The 16,634-nt window shown below is 40.4% G+C and overlaps 1 protein-coding gene across 5 annotated transcripts in view; it reads left to right on the top strand.

Annotated features, from left to right (window-relative positions):
- Nucleotides 1-16,634, top strand: part of LOC117433353 (inactive phospholipase C-like protein 2) — a 58,168-nt gene that overhangs the window by 12,148 nt on the left and 29,386 nt on the right. For 3 of the 5 annotated variants that reach the window (XM_034055528.3, XM_034055527.3, XM_034055529.3), the window contains one exon: nt 7,731-7,868. The exons of the other annotated variants lie outside the window; for them this stretch is intronic. In XM_034055528.3, the coding sequence (XP_033911419.3) occupies nt 7,731-7,868 (138 nt within the window). The remainder of the gene's footprint in view (nt 1-7,730; nt 7,869-16,634) is intronic. 5 annotated transcript variants of the gene reach the window in all.

Genomic DNA, 16,634 nt, shown 5'->3' with positions numbered 1-16,634 from the left:
GACAATAAGAAATTGACTGGTATAACAGCACCAATGAACAGCTGTGAGGTGCCGGAGTAAGACGGGGGCCCATGCTGTTTATGTGATCGCGCATCCTTTGTTTGAATTCCCCTCTCGAACGTGGTGATGACGTCTGCTCTCACTCCTGTTCCAGTAAAGAGTCATAGTGAAACAGTGACCTCTGGCCCAGTTTATATTTTTTTTCGTAATAAGAGGAAAGAACCTCCCAACCCAGCCTACACTGACTCATGACCCTTTTGAGCTATTTTCAGTTGTGTCATCAAAGAAGAGCACTAATGAGTCCTCTTGTTAAAAACTCAGCTTTGGTGGTTCAGTGGTTAGAGAAACAGGCTTGTAACCAGGAGGTTCCCGGTTCAAATCCCGGCTCAGCTACTGACTCATTGTGTGACCCTGAGCAAGTCACTTCACCTCCTTGTGCTCTATCTTTTGGGTGAGATGTTGTTGTAAGTGACTCTGCAGCTGATGCATAGTTCACACACCCTAGTCTCTGTAAGTCGCCTTGGATAAAGGTGTCTGCTAAATAAACAAATAATAATAATAATATATCTCCCATATGGAGCCTTGACTGGCATTCAGGTCCACTGCACAATCAGAGGGCTGTCCTTCGCAAGCCTCTCAAGGAAAGGCTCAAGTATATGGGACTGCACAACTTGCTTCGCTGGCGGGCCTGACACAGCATAGGGCTTACGAGAAATACACTCTCAGTACCCCAGAAATATGCATGTGAGGTATAGATTTTTTAAGGGCAGCAGTGTGGAGTACTGGTTAGGGCTCTGGACTCTTGACTGGAGGGTCGTGGGTTTAATCCCAGGTGGGGGACATTGCTGCTGTATCCTTGAGCAAGGTACTTTACCTAGATTGCTCCAGTAAAAACCCAACTGTAAAATTGGGTAATTGTATATAAAAATAATGCGATATCTTGTAACAATTGTAAGTCGCCCTGGATAAGGGTGTCTGCAAATAAATAAATAATAATAATAATAATATCGTACTGTAGTGCCTATACAGTGTGGGGTTATTTATTTCATATTATGGAAATATGCGGCATATGGAAATATGTTTTGGGCTTATTGTCTGCCTGATCTGGAATACGCCGTTCCGCTAGAATTCCCTGTTTGCGGAATACCGATCCGAATTTAAAATGCGTGGGGACGTGCTGATTGAGGGTTTTGAAATGGGATAACAGATATACATATCTATATATATCTGCATGAAATGAGAAGAGATACTGATTGTGCACACCAACATCTGTGAGCAGTTAATGCCACAGAATGGGTGTTCCCAGTTCAAGGCCTTCCAGGAAAGTTGTCAAGAAACACTTAAGTGGCCTATAATACAACACACAGTATTATATAGCATAAAAAACCTTGAACAGAAATCCCCAGGCATGAACTGCTGCAACGGCAGGAGTCAACAAGGAGAAATGTCTTGCAGTTAGCTGTAAACATTTCAGCATCTGTGAAACCGATTTATACATTTATCTATCTAGTATTGTTGATCGTAAATCAATCAGTAAATGAGTTATGTCAACTTTGTATCTGATTTTGCCCTACACAATACTATGAACACTTGTAAAGCAATTGTAAACGCTACATTATCCATTACTAAAACAAATACCCTAAACCTTTCTATGTAATAATACCTTTCTTTTTGTCTGCTGTGGGGTTCGAAGTTACTGTAAAGATACAAGCTGGTTTGGAGTCCAGTTTAGCTCATTTAGAGATACAGACCTTGATATTATTGGCCTCAGGCAAGGGTACAGTGCTGTCTAGTTTTATTCATATATACAATTTACACAGTGTCATATCTATTCTGTTCTAGCTGACTGGATCCTTTCTCATGCAATTCAGCAGTGTTTATTTCAGATTGTATTACACAGATTTATATCTGGTACATGTGTCGGAAAAACACATTTGCAGAGAGAAGCTCTGTAATTTGCATTGTGCAGTCTTAAGCAGACTTGTATTAGATCAGCACTCACAGAACAACCTAGAAATTAAGAAATGGGATTTGCCCTGCTGCCCGTTTAAAATCTTGTTACAGGCGCCGGTTTCGTTTAGATCTTATTAAGTTTGAGCAGGGCTGGGTTGAAATGGGGATGTCTTGTATTCACCTTGAAACACAGAAAAAAAAACTAGCCCCTGCCAAGGAATGCAGCTGAGATTGTGAAAGCTCCTTACTCAGTAAGCTTCCTTTTAGCATCTCGACTCTGCACATGTTCCCCTGGTATACCCTGGTAATCTGGAAGGCTGGATGAATTCCCAGTTGTTTACTTTAGCATCGGTGCAGGTCAAGTTAACCCAGCAATTCTGCACTTGTGTCTTGATGGTGATAGCAAGACGATAATGCACCCATGCCGGAACTGTGCGTGGTGTGTGAGGTATGACAGAGACCTGCTCGTCTTCATTGGCCACGACAATCCCCGAATCTAAATCCAGTTGTTTCGGATGATCATAAACAAGCATTCGTAATCATGATCCTCAGTGAGAGTCTTATCCTCCCTTCTGCTTTATTTGAATGAATTTCTTAGGCTTTGTGTTCTACCTCTGGAAAGTGTTACTTGCATTAGTCAGCTTGAAGTTTGGAGCCCTCGCCATCTAATTAACTGAGGGTTTAATTCGTCTCATCCTGTCGGTTCAATACGGTTCGAGCAAAAGCAAGTAGGGATTTAGGTAAAGCCACCATTGGATTGAAGTATACAATGAAACCAGACAGGTGGAACACAGCAATTTTTTTCCCATCCTTTTTTTTTTTTCAGCAACCGCATTGCAAAGTCTGGAGTTTTTCTTGTGGAAGTTTTAATTTAACCTCTTCAGTCCTGGCAGGACCTCAAGCTCACGCCTTATCTTAGTGCCGGCGTGTGTTGACACGTGCCATAGGGAATTAACGTTGGAACCTCACAGGACTCCTTGGTCCCTGTCTGAGGTAGTGTAGAAATATATGTAAAAAAATATTTTACGTGCACTTAATACAGGAGTTATTTTTCAAAATATGCAACTTAATTTCACTTTCTTCAGCTTGGACAAAAGAATTCAGGACTGAAACGGTAAAAAACAATAACATCTTTTTACACAAGAACCTGTATATTTTCTTTGACTTTAAGTGTGTTTAAGTCCTGTGTTACAGCTAATAGGGTCCCGCAGGAAACCATCTGGGGTCGGGTGTAGGGTTGTAACTTTTAATCGTGTATCAGTTAATCGTGATACTTTCTTTACGTGATATATTGTATCGTAATAGAGGTATGCAGGAAGGGAATGTGTTTACTGTACTGGTATTTCTTTGTACAAACATGTTTCTTGGAATAGCCTGCGTCACTTGTAACAAATAAACTCTTCCGTGATACAGACTCCCAAGAATCTATTTTCAGTGAGGTCCTTCAAGGGTAGCAATTCTGTGAACAGCAAAAATAGAGTGGTAGCTGGTATTCATTTCATTACCTCTTACAGCTAGCTCTGATAAAACACATGGCAACGCTACCAAGGGAATTAACACACCCCTGTTATGGTTTTATATATATATATATATGTACATGGCAGTTTGATCCTTTCCTGCTTTACTATGAGTTTAATAGGACACACCAGAGCTTGTCACCTATACACTGTGGCTAATCAAGCTTGTAGTAAAACCTGGGATGGGTGAAACTGGGTTACACTAGATTTAAAGTGACAATGCTTTCTTAAAACAGAGTGAGCACCGAATGTCAAAAAGCATCGATCGGCTGGAAAATGTAACTGCAAAACAATCTGTTTCAGCAAGTAGTTCCAAAACCAATACTGATTCATTGATCGCGCTGCCAAGTACTAATCCCCTATAGCCAGCCCTATTCTTCACTGCAGTCGTTACACCTGCTAGCTAGTTTTAAGATCAATTTTCTGTCTTTTTATTATAGCACCACTGTTCACTTTCATTGAGTGGCATGTGTAATTAACTCTGACATGGATTTGGATGGGTACGTCACTTCAAATTAGGGTAGTTAATAGTTTAGAGTTTAATCCGTAATGGCAGTGTATCACACAACACTGCCTGTCAAACTCTTCCAAGGATGGAAATAAGACTCCCAATGCATAGCAGTTTGACCCAGTCCTGGTTTTAATATGAGTTTAATAAGACACACACCTATACACTGGGTCTAATCTAAGCTTGTAATAAAACCTGGAGTGGGTGAAACTGCTATGCAACAGTCTTATTTCCATCCCTGTCTTCCACCTTTAAACTCCTCCGGCCAATCTATGAGATCTGGGTCACGGCACCAATGTAAGAGGATGGTGGCTGGGCGCGAACCATCTTAACCACAGTGCCAAAGAGCCTGACTTGTCTGCATTTGTGGTTTTAGATCTTTAACCTTATCTCATCTCACCGACTAGGAATCGGTAGCGGCAGTGTATCACACAACACTGCCCTGTTACACAAGGTTATCATGTTCATTGTCTAGTCATAGTCTAGTCATAGTCTATTCTAATAACACAGTAGTGTTGTAGACGTGTAGACGTACACAACTGAATAGCAATTTATTTGAAAGTTTAGTAAAGGGCTGCGTATTGTTGGTAAACTGAGTGGTTTTCAATTTTCCAAGTGCGTTAAAGTTGAAACATTGACCGCCCCTTTTCATTTTACAGTTGAAACATTCTAGGAAATTAAACTAATTTATTTCAAATGGTATTTTCACGTGTGCATTATATAAAGCATTGTTTCTGTTATGTTTTGCATTTGCTTTATGTACTTCCAGATAAAACTGTTTGACCTCACAAGCTTGGGTGACCTTAGATTTAACCTGAAATAGTGAGCTAAGAAACTAAAGAGCTCTTGGCATTGAGCTGCAGTAGAAAAGGAGCTGTAACTGTAACTCTAACGGAACAGCACATTGTGTTTTTAACGGTTTTGTTTATCAGCACAGTGGAAGTGGTTTGGGACTAATACTGTGCCACAGAAGACATGCTGTGTTGCTGTTCTTATCTCCACAGCTGAAAAATACAAAATACAAAATCACTGAAGAAACCTTATTTGCTGAAATTTACTTCTTCCTCTGTTCTGTATTCTCTGCAAGCTGAAAACACCAATAGGTGTCATTTACATGGGGGGCACAGGGGACATGCCACCCCCCTCACTTTTTCAACGTCGGAGAAAGGACCCACCCTCACATTGCAGCATTACGAAAACTTTTATTTCTTAATAACGTATCTGTATAATCACTAGTCAGTATAAAAGTCCCCACTAAGACACAGCAGAAAAACGGCAATCAACTGAAGCAACGCAGTGCATTGTGGGTGATCTCAAGCAGAGGGAGTTTTTATTTTCTGTTTTATTCAACTGTAATACTATGAAAAAATACTTTAGCAGTGTCTCATACCGTATAAAGAAGCATGGCACTGGCGACGTGCCCGTCTGACTTTGTTTTGTGGGTAAACAGCTTTCTGTTAGATGGATGATATTGGGAGGATTTGGCTGGGTGCTGGACTTTGATGAAGACGTGCTGAAGAGCTGCCAGTGCCACTTCTCTGGTTCTGCACTGCATCGGCTGAGCTCACGTGGGCTGCTTTGTGCTGAATAATTAAAGCCATCCATAGTTATAGACTCCCTCAGACACAGATACACACTGGCTGCAGTATGGTTACCGCCTGTGTTCCCTTCCCCCTGTTTGTTTCTCCAGTGCTCATTTCCCACGCTGTAAACTGGTCCCACTGTAGCTAAAACTTGAGACCAGATTTATTAATGCCACAATTTTGTTTGCAGTGCAAAGGGAATTAGTAACAGGTGACTTGGGCACGTGTTTGAGCCATTTAGATTAACTGTCCTTCTAAGGTGCTGGTTGCTAGTTCTGTAACATTAAGATATTAAAACCAAAAACCTAGAATTTTAATTCCATTAAAACAACAAGCACTGCAGTCGTGGATTGTGAGAAGTGTTAATTCATCAATGAATGCATGCCTTATACATGTGATCAACATCATCTGATCAATCCTGTTAAAATATCATCACTAACAGTGACGTGCCAGTGACAGAATTGTGTATTAGATTATTGACTGTAAGGTTGTGTTGGAGTCTGTGCGGCATCCATAATCTTTCACGAAATCCCCCTGTAAGCTGTGCACAGAACAATATAATCACAAGGGGGTTTATAAACAGACGCTTTTCTTTGGTATGTGTTTTCGCCGTCTGTTTTTGCTTTATTGGATCAGATAAATTCATCGGACAGGGCTAAATTGGTCCGAGTGACTGCAGATTGCTGTTGTTCCCAGGTCACCAGCCTGTCACCTCTGAAGCCAAATTAACGCTGGCATGTGGGAAATTCACACTACAGTCTGCTGTGCTACAGTGCTAAAATTAAGTGCACCAGAGGCAGTTCATTCAAAGGCCCCCATCTAAAAGAATCGGTCTCCTGTTTTGATAAACTTGTAAGGTACAGTCCTCAGACTGCTTTCTCCAGAGGGTTGTTCAGTTAGAGTACATTTCTTCAGTTTAAATACTTTGCTGTGATGCAGCGTCTTCTTTACAAGCACTCTCGGTTATACTGAAATACTCTGGCCATTTAACTCCTTCAGCTGTGCAGCCACGTATACAGGTCTAGGAAAGATAAATCCACTCAACCACTAAACTAATCTAATTTATACATAGATGTATTATTTCTCAGTAAAAGACACTTGTAACGGGCAGTGCTGTATGATACACTGCCGTTACGGATTCTGTCCTGTCCTCTGTCGGTGAGATGAGGTTAAAGCTGTAAAACCATGAATGCAGATGAGTCCAAGATGCTCACTCGCTGTGCGCGGGGTCGTCAGTTCACATCCGCTCTGTTATACACAGTGAAAGGAATGGTCCGAGGGTTGTTTTAAAAAAAAAAAAAAAAGAATGTCCTGATTTTCTTCAGCTCCAGTTTCCTCCAAATCAGAGATGTTCAGAAGCTTATAACTTCACTGGTGCCTCCCCATTAACATCACAGCTGTGCATGATAGTCTCCCATCCAAGTATAGGGCAGACACATCCCTGATTAGCTTCATATGATATCAGGTTCCCAGATGGCAAGAGTAATGTACTGGGCGGAATTCTATTAGTTATTTTCTTTTCAAGTGAGACAATGGGACTCAAATTAAATTACAAGAAAAGGACATTATAAATACTGTGATTGCATGCAAATGGAATTATGAACATTAAATCACTTTTATTCCCCTGTGTCCTAGAGAGTATTCTGTTTCTATATGACATCACCACCAGCTGAGTTTATAATGCAACCAACGAACGAAAGTAAAGCGTTAAGGATTTTCCCGTTGATAGCCTAACAAGTTTTTGAAATTATTATTTCCCTTTCGGTTGTAGTGGTATGATACAGTGCACCACACTTCTGTACTGTATCATGCCACATACCAGGCAGCAGTGTGGAGTAGTGGTTAGCAATGGGCCAGCTGGGAGAATTCAAATATTCAGCTTAAGATTTAAATCAGTGCTTCATTCCAACACACATACACCTACCTTAGCATTAGGGTTAGGGTTAGGACCATAGAAGAATCACATTTAGGGCAATTCATTTCAATTTTACTTAAGCTGTTTGTCTTCCTACCTGAAAGGATACTTGAAATATGAGGTGCAGTCTTTTCACAAGTATAAAAGTGAACAAGCATTGCCAGTCCAAAGAACCATCTGGGCTAGCAGTCCTTTATCTAGCGCTAGAGTGCTGCTAATGTTATCAGTCTGTAAGCAATTATGGTCCCTTTCAGTGTACATGCGAGATGAGGGTTAGTGCACCGAGTGATGGACGGGAGGAAGTCTGGGGACAGAACTGGGGCAGCTGGTGGAGTGCGCTGGAGGAAATGCCTCAAGCTACATCTTCACAGGGGCTTCCTCTCATTCAAGTGGTGAGTAATGGGGTGAACTGGGTATCCGGCACTGGAAGCAATAGAGGCGATCTGAAGTTAGTGCTGGCCCAGTTGGTCAAGCCTAGATTTTGATGATGCAGGTTAAAATAACTCTGATTTTGGAGTTTCATATCCGATCGTAAATGCTTTCAATACTTCCCTTTGCTCGAAATGCTCAACATTCAAAACCTCAAGCCATGTGTCTGCTCTCTGTGTTAGTAGTAACGGTTGCGCAGAGGGTGTGCCCTTAACTGCAACCCCTATTGTTAGTTTTTGGTAAGCTCTTGCTTCCCAGTGTGCTGCAGAGATATTTCACTGGTGGGTAAGACTGTACGCTCTCTCTGTTGCCTGCAGAACTATTCTTTATCCTCCAAGCTGCTGGAAAGCTGCCACAGAAAATCCGTCACTCCCTCGAATCTCGTTGCAGTCCTGCTCAGCTCTCTGGAGGAATATTGCAACATGCTGTACGCACTGTCTCCACATTTCTGCTGCAGACTCTGTGACTTCAGGAAAAGAGTCCACTGTTTCTGTGACTGGACAGGTGTTTCCAGATTAAGACCCATGAGTAGTTATTTATAACGTAAGCAATAATATACATCAGACTGCACCTCATAATTCCACACACCGACAGCACATATGCATATCTGTGTTACCCCAGCTTTTACATTTTAAATAGCGTCCTTATAACGTTATAGGGAAACTGTAATAATTTGAGATATGTATGGGCAGTACTTATCCCTCAGTTTGAAAGAATACTGTCGACTGTTTTTAGGCTACACTGATTTCCACCTGGATGGTTTTGCGTTTATGTTTACCTGATGCGGTTGCTATGGTTGCTGGGATAAAAGTAGCTAACTCAAAGCAACCTAACAAAACAAGTGGGAGGAGGTGTTGTGTTGTGGAAGATGCACAAGCCAAATTCGCACAGCCCAAATCTGTATGTAATTGTGTAACACTAATGCTTTAAGCTTGAGGTTTGGTGACTGGTATTTACTGGCTTTAAACCTTTAATCCTTCACTTTGCATCCCACTGAGATGCGCTTTCTGCTAATTATGAACTGTAATGTAATCTGCGTCCAAACAGCTTCTTGAAGCTGCAGCCCCCGACAGCCTTGTTGAATCACCTAACCCTGAACTGCAATTCCACTGGGTCAGTTTACTGCATTACTGTGTAGTTTGACGTATTTAACTCCAGCTTCTTTACATCTCTCCTTGAAACCTGCTTGTCATCCTGTCACTACTGCTCCAGCCCGTTACAGTATCACTATAAATTGCACCCTCAAGCTCTGCTGTAGCTCAAGAAGCCAAACAGAGATTTAAAAAAAAAAAAAAATTTTTAGGGCAGCCACAATAAAGTATCTTTAAACGTGGGTATTTTGACTGGGATTGGTTCTGTATGCAGCCTAGAAACAGGAAATATGCAGCCTGTCCGCATGATGCACTTCCTTTTTATAAGACATGACAAAAACCACTAAAATAAAAACAATAGGGATACTCCATATTTACAGTTAGTGTACACATATCATCCACTAATTTCCTCTGACAGTTTAAATCCTGCCTCCTCCTAAGCTGTTTCCATGGAGATGACAAAGTGTTTTTGGGGGGTGTGGGCATGTGCCAAGCAAAGTGATTGCTGTTGGTTCCATTTCCATTCCAGTTTTTCACACCCCAAAGAGCGGCACAACAAAAAAACGTGCACTCTTAACAACAACAACAGTGCCATCGCTCCTGTTCATCAGATCAGTCGGCCCGCCTCTAAACCTGAAGATTACGTTAAGCACGGCTAGGCAAAGGTCAGCATTCAGCTGCCAACACCAACCATAAGGCACCATTTTGTTCTTTAACTATCTTGTTATGATAACTTGCCCTAATTTTGTTAACCACAAATGTTAAGTCTAAATGTAACTGTTATTAATTATACAAACATAGCCCTTCAGATGCTTTTATGACTCTTCAATATAAAATAAGAAACCAAAGCCTAAAAATGATGGGTTAGGGTTAGGGTTAGGGTGTTTTCCTACCCACAGTGATGATAAAGCTCCATGTTCTCTGTGTTGAGCTTCATAGCCGGTGTGAAATTTGCACGTCTTTTACTATGCTGCTTGTATTTATACAGAACTCTGCTGATTTTATGTGTATGTAAGAGCAATGGGTAGTACATGAATATTACAAATGTTCTAATGTGGGGGGAAAAAATGTCACCCTGGAGAGATTTCTCTTTTAATCTGGACAAAACAGCCAAGGGATTTGTCATTTTTGAAAACCTGTTTGTTTATAGAGTGCAGGCAGGACCAGTAATGGGTATAGCGATGAGAGAATCTATTTAATTTGGTGGCTTTGCATTAATGGGTTTTAACATCTTTTGTGAAGCGTGCAGATGAAGTGAAAGCCTGGGTAAGTGAACCGCAAAATGGGTTCCATCTTCAGAGGAGAAAACAGTTAACTGACTGTGCATTCCAAGACTGGAAACTAATTGATTTAGGTTGGAGCAATAAAGAACCAGTCGATTCAATTTTTGAATAAAATAAATAAGAGCCTCAAGCCTAAAAAGGAAAACAATGAACCAGGAAAGACATAATTCCTCATTTTAATTCAGCATTAAAACACATTTGTTATTTACACCTACGTTATGAGTGTGGAAAGCATTCTAAATCAAATGAAAGGGCTTAAAACATGTTTTAATTATTTCAGCAAGTTAATAAAACTTGATGACACAGAAAGGCTTAATTTACAAGAAGTGATCACCTTTGTGTAGATACAGTATGTTTGATCACTATTATAAATCAGGTTTCCGTAGCAACTTGGCTTTGGAATATATACTGTGCAAGACAAAGGTCAAGTTTCAGATGAAATTTTGATTGACCAAAAATGGGTCCTGAATGTTGCCTGGGGTGGCCAAGAATGTTGCCTGTTATGGCAGGAGTTGAGTGAAAGCTGTCACGAAGTTCCACTTCAACACATAGGGGTGAGCGATGTAGTCATGGGACTTCTTGTCTTGCTCGGTAGAAAAGGTTCCCAAAGTTAAGTGATTTCTGATAAAGGAAATAAAGTCCCGTGGTGTTCTATTGAATTGTGATGAATGAGGTGTCAAGGGAACAGCTTGTTCCCCGAAGGCCCTGCTTGTTTGAGGCTTTATGTCACTGCCGTTGCTCTTGCACACGTAGGGCCCTGAGGAGTCCTATTTTTGGAGATGCGGCTCGTTCCTGCCTTGTTCCAGCTTATCGACTCCCTCCCCTGAACGCTCGTCCTTCTTTGCCTGACCGCAGTCTGCACCTTCATTAACCCTTTATTTGCATAGCGTGAGGATGTGCAGGACTGATTCCTCTTGTAACAATTTGGTCCGGGTCCATGCATAATATACACATTTCTCAATCTTTAATGTTATGCCTACCAGAAATAAACTAATCCAAGATTTAATGTACTGTGGGGTCTAGAAAGCAGTCTTAAGTTGTTTCTAATTTTAGAATTGCTCTAATGACAGTCGTTTGAGGTAAATAGCTTTGAGTATCAAGCCTTCATACAATATCTTGATCATACTTTGCTTAGACATTCGTAATTTTTTTGGTACTGCAGACACAAGATTTAGCTAAGATGAATTTAATTTTATTTCACTTTTTTTCTACATGTATGATACTATGGTTTTAAGCTTATAACCCTGCTGTTTTAATTTAATTGAGCCTTTGCTTATTTGGAATCCAGTAGATTATTTTGGGGCGTACCGGATTTTTGTTCTGAACTGCCCATTAAAAAATACATTTGAACTGCCTATGACATGACTGTTTAGTATCTGTTTTCATTATGTCTGTCTCTTTCTGTCTGATTTGTTATAATAAATGCAGTGAAATGGTTAGAAGGAAGTGGTACAGAGGTAGGGTGCTGCTGTAAATGAACATCTCAACATTTCCTCCCCTGCTCCACCGACACACAGGCTGCTAAGAGAGACTTTAATTATTATTATTATTATTTGTTTATTTAGCAGACACCTTTATCCAAAGCGACTTCCAGAGACTAGGGTGTGTGAACTATGCATCAGCTGCAGAGTCACTTACAAAAACGTCTCACCCGAAAGCACAAGGAGGTGAAATGACTTGCTCCAGGTCACACAGTGTCTGAACCAGGATTTGAACCCGGGACCTCCTGGTTGGTTTTCTTTAACCACTGGACCACACAGCCTTCTCAAGTGTAAGAGTCTTCCATTCTCTGATCCACAAGTGTAACGGGCATTGTTGTGTGATGCACTGCAGTCAGGGATTATGTCCCCTGTTGGTGAGAAGAGATGAGTTTAAAGGCTGTAAAACCACTAATGCAGACGAACCCGGCTCTTTTGCATTTGTGATTTAAGACGCTTGCAGTGCACAGGGTTGTCGGTTCGCACCCAGCCTCCAGCCCTGTTTCACAAACACAGTATCTTGAGCCAAGGAGTGTGTGTGTGTGTGTGTGTGTGTGTGTGTGTGTGGCTAGAATCAGTTAAAATAGCTTATAAACTACACAACTAGACAGCTGTTTGCCTAACATGGCCAACAACATCAATGTGCACTCGCAAGCAATGCATTTAGCAGGTTGTTTTCTGGGGTCTTTTGGGAGAATTGTTATAAGCATTGTTTTGTTCTCTGAAATTATGATGCTGCAGACACATTTTCAGAAACATCCCACTACTCTTTTTGTTTATAAAAACATCCAAACCAGAAAACATGTAAAACCAGCATTGTTAGTGAGAGAAGAAAAAAAACATATGCTTCAATGCAAAACATTAGGTGATTGAATCTGAAATTTGCTTTTAAAAGTATAATGCTCTTCTCCAGGCGGAGAGTTTGGACTGATGAAAAAAAATGGGATAAAAACAAGTGCCTTGCAAAATAGATAGACCCAGAGAACACAATGCACTTGACCTGAGAATGAGGGGCAGTGTAACAAGCTGCGCCAAGTCCAAGTTTTTATTACAGTCTACCCTTCAATGGTAGCCCTGCTGCTACTGTGTGTGTGAGCACATAAGAATATACTCCATAACACTCAATCACATACTTCAGCTTCTCAGACTACTGTTTGAACGTTTCTGAAGACTACTTGTTAAAACACTTGTCTAAGTTTCTTTTCAGTACTTAATTATCGTTTTGTATGCATTCTACCAATGCGCTGTGCATAAATTGTCATTACAATAAATTATTCCTAGCTTAAGAATCCAAGTATAACTTTAGAGAGGGATATGGCTGAGGGTTAAGAATCTTATGTATACTATAGTATGTGAGATCCTCCTTTTAAATTGAACTCCTGTTGGTATCTGGTGCAGTGTGACCTCTCCCATCATCCCCCTCTCTTACCATCTAAAGGAAATATTAAGTGTCTCTTTGCCTGTAATTGAGAAAACAGCCCAAGCCCAGATGCTCCCTGTTCAGATCTTATTGGGATGTAATTGGATGTCAATGAGGTAGTCCTAGGTTTGTGAGAGATGAGAGTGAAACTGAACTTAACAGAAACGTCAAGTTGAGCCAACCCGTGTGCCAGGGAGAGGTGCTGAAGATAATCAACAACAGAAAACACTTGGTGATTTTGGGTGTTGATAGCTTTAAGGAGAATGCTCTTAGTTTGGTAGGCAGGATGCTTGAGATGAAGGAAACGAGCACTCTTAATTGCTGAAGCCTTAGAGGAAGTGTTATTTTTAGCTGGCTCTTTCTTTTCGGGTGTGTGAGAGGATGTCTCCTTGATCTCTCAGCTCACCCATTTATCAGGAACTGCATCTTTGTAGCTTGAGAGTGAATGGAAAAAAAGTCAAAAGGAAATGTTATTCTTAATAATTATTTAGTTTAGCACAGTTATAGGTGACGGTTAGTACATCACATGAGAATGACTTGCCTGAAAGACTGCATCTAGATTATTCACTCAGTTGCCATACCTTGTATATTATGTGCCCAAGGTTTAAAATACACACACACACTCACACAGGCTTCCTGTATAACAACTGCTAATTTGAATTCCTGTCCTGACACTACGGTAGAATTTGAGAAGCAGCGCATCATATTCTCAGATTTTTTTTTCAGATCTCAGAAAAGTAAATGATAAACCATTCATTTTGAAGTTGACCATGATTTCCTAATTTTTAATGCAATGTGCTGCTTTACAGTACTTTGGTTTATCATTAGTTTGACCATGAACCACACTTATCTACGGTGCCCCCCCTCCCCCCTCCCCCCTCCCCTTTGCTTCCCCAAGCATGATCTATTATGTCCTGGCTGTCCACGACTTGGGTTCAGGAAAAGCATCTGGCTCCAAACATCTGGGCTGTTTACATCAGAGTAACCCAGTGGTCAGCATCTGGACAGGATATCTGGGGCCCTTCAGAGAATCTGAGCCTGGGCCATGGAGCGTCTTGTTTTAATACTTGCTTTGTCAGTACATTTTACATTTGTAAACGGGTGTCCTCCATCTGCAAGCTTCATGTACAGTATGGACAGAAGAAGGCAACAGGTCGAAGGTATCTCTACTGCACTTAGTTTGCTAGGAGTTGCCTGTAACTCTGCTGTGATGATAAGACAGCTGGTGAATGTTTAGGTTGCATTTTATATGAGGTGCTAGTTCTTCACTTATCAGCATCTGTTTAAAATGTCTTTTTTTGCTATTATTATTATTATTATTTATTTCTTAGCAGACACCCTTATCCAGGGCGACTTACAATTGTTACAAGAGATCACATTATAAATGATACAGATATCACATTATTTTTTACATATTATTATTATTATTTATTATTATTTATTTCTTAGCAGAAGCCCTTATCCAGGGCGACTTACAATCGCAAGCAAATACAAATACATTCAAGTGTTACAATACAAGTCATACAATAAGAGCAAGAAATACAATAATTTTTTTTCAAGTGTGACAAACCACAATTCAATAATACAGCAGATAATAGTGAAAGTTACATCAGGATATGATTAAATAGTGATAGTTACATCAGGATATGATTAAGTACAAAATACTACAGGTTAAACACTTGGCAGATTACAATATTCTGAAGTACAGGATTAAATGTAGTAAAATAGGGGGCAGATAAGAGAAATGAAGGGTGATAGTGTTCCAGGATACAACAGAGGAGTTCTACAGGTGCTGTTTGAAGAGGTGAGTCTTAAGGAGGCGCCGGAATGTGGTCAGGGACTGGGCAGTCCTGACATCAATTATCCATTTATACAGTTGGGTTTTTACTGGAGCAATCAAGGTAAAGTACCTTGCTCAAGGGTACAACAGCAGTGTCCCCCACCTGGGATTGAACCCACAACCCTCCGGCCAAGAGTCCAGAGCCCTAACCACTACCCACACTGCTGCCCACTAGCTGCAAACTAGCTGCCCTGCTAGTTACGGTAATGTGATTATTCGTCCATATGTATGTATGTATGTATGTATGTAAGTGCAGCAGCATTTATGACTATCATAAATGCTGCTGCGCTTGCTACACTACACACAGCGAATTAACTGAGCAAACACATCTTATGCTGTCTATTGCTATAAAAAGTGTTGAATAGAGGCGCTGATCTTCTTGCGATCCCAAGTACAATTGTATCTACCAAATACAATCGATTCTATAGGAACCTGGGGTCGCACAGGATGTATAGTAATCTAAGTAGATCTCACAAGCACATTGGTTGCTTTGCTAAAATGCTTGTTATTTTAGGTCGTTAGTAGTACCACTTTTTGTTTGTTTTTTAACATCTGCACTGGTGTGAAACAGCAATTTGAAAATACAAGTTCTGTATTTCCCTCAATGTGAAAACCACTTCCTGTTATTTGGCTGTTACACATGCAAGAGAAAGCCTGACTACTGATTTATTTATTTTTTCTACTCAAAACAGTAGCAAAACAGTTTGTCACTCGTATCTTACAAGACTGATAACCAGTGGAATTTTCTAACTTCTTCGCTAGAGAAATCTGTCCTCCGTTATCCTTTTGATTTGGTGTTACATTCACTTTCACTCAAAAGCAAATGTGTTCTGCCATCAAACCTTGGTTCACTTCTTGTGGTATTAAAACCCCACCTTAACCTCACGCTCCCTTTTTAGGTGGGGTCCTAATAACTGCTGCACAGGAGGTGAGCTTGAGCGTGTTGGCATGTAAAATGGGCTACACTCGAGTCAAAATGAATACGTCTGGAAAACAAAATGAGGTTTTCAAATAATGGCTGCAAATTCATAATGAATTCCAGCTGAATCACACAGGAATAACACCTGAAAATCTTATGCACTTTCTCTGAGTTCTGAATTCATGTGGATTTATTTAGCCGTGTTTTACATGTTTCTTTTGTAACAAAGGATGTTGATCATGTGTATAAGGCATGCATTACTCACCCACCAGGGGATTGTGAGAATAGTTAACTCATGCATGAATGCATGCCTTATACACGTGAGCAACAAAATTTGTTCCAAGGGAACATGAAACGAGTACGGGTAATTAAATCCACATGAATTAACAGCACTGAATTCAAAATGAATTACAGTACAACGTCGCATATCCGACCCCCTGTGGACTGGGGTATAGGCGGATTTGTGAAAAAGTCAGATTTGCGAACATCTATAGAAAAAGCATTTACACATCCATAAATAGGTTAGCGAACAAAAACAACACGCAAACTGCTTTAAACATGGGGGAATTATTTGCTTTAAAAGTAAGCAAATGTAAACGAGATTAATTAGGCTACAAATACACAGTGTTGCTATGCAGTTTGCTATCTCCAAGCAAAGCTTTTTTAAAAAAAAAAATACAAAACCAACAGTAAATGTA

Source organism: Acipenser ruthenus, chromosome 33, assembly GCF_902713425.1.
Source record: "Acipenser ruthenus chromosome 33, fAciRut3.2 maternal haplotype, whole genome shotgun sequence".
Lineage (NCBI taxonomy): Eukaryota > Metazoa > Chordata > Actinopteri > Acipenseriformes > Acipenseridae > Acipenser > Acipenser ruthenus.
This window is presented reverse-complemented; position numbering and strand designations above follow the sequence as displayed.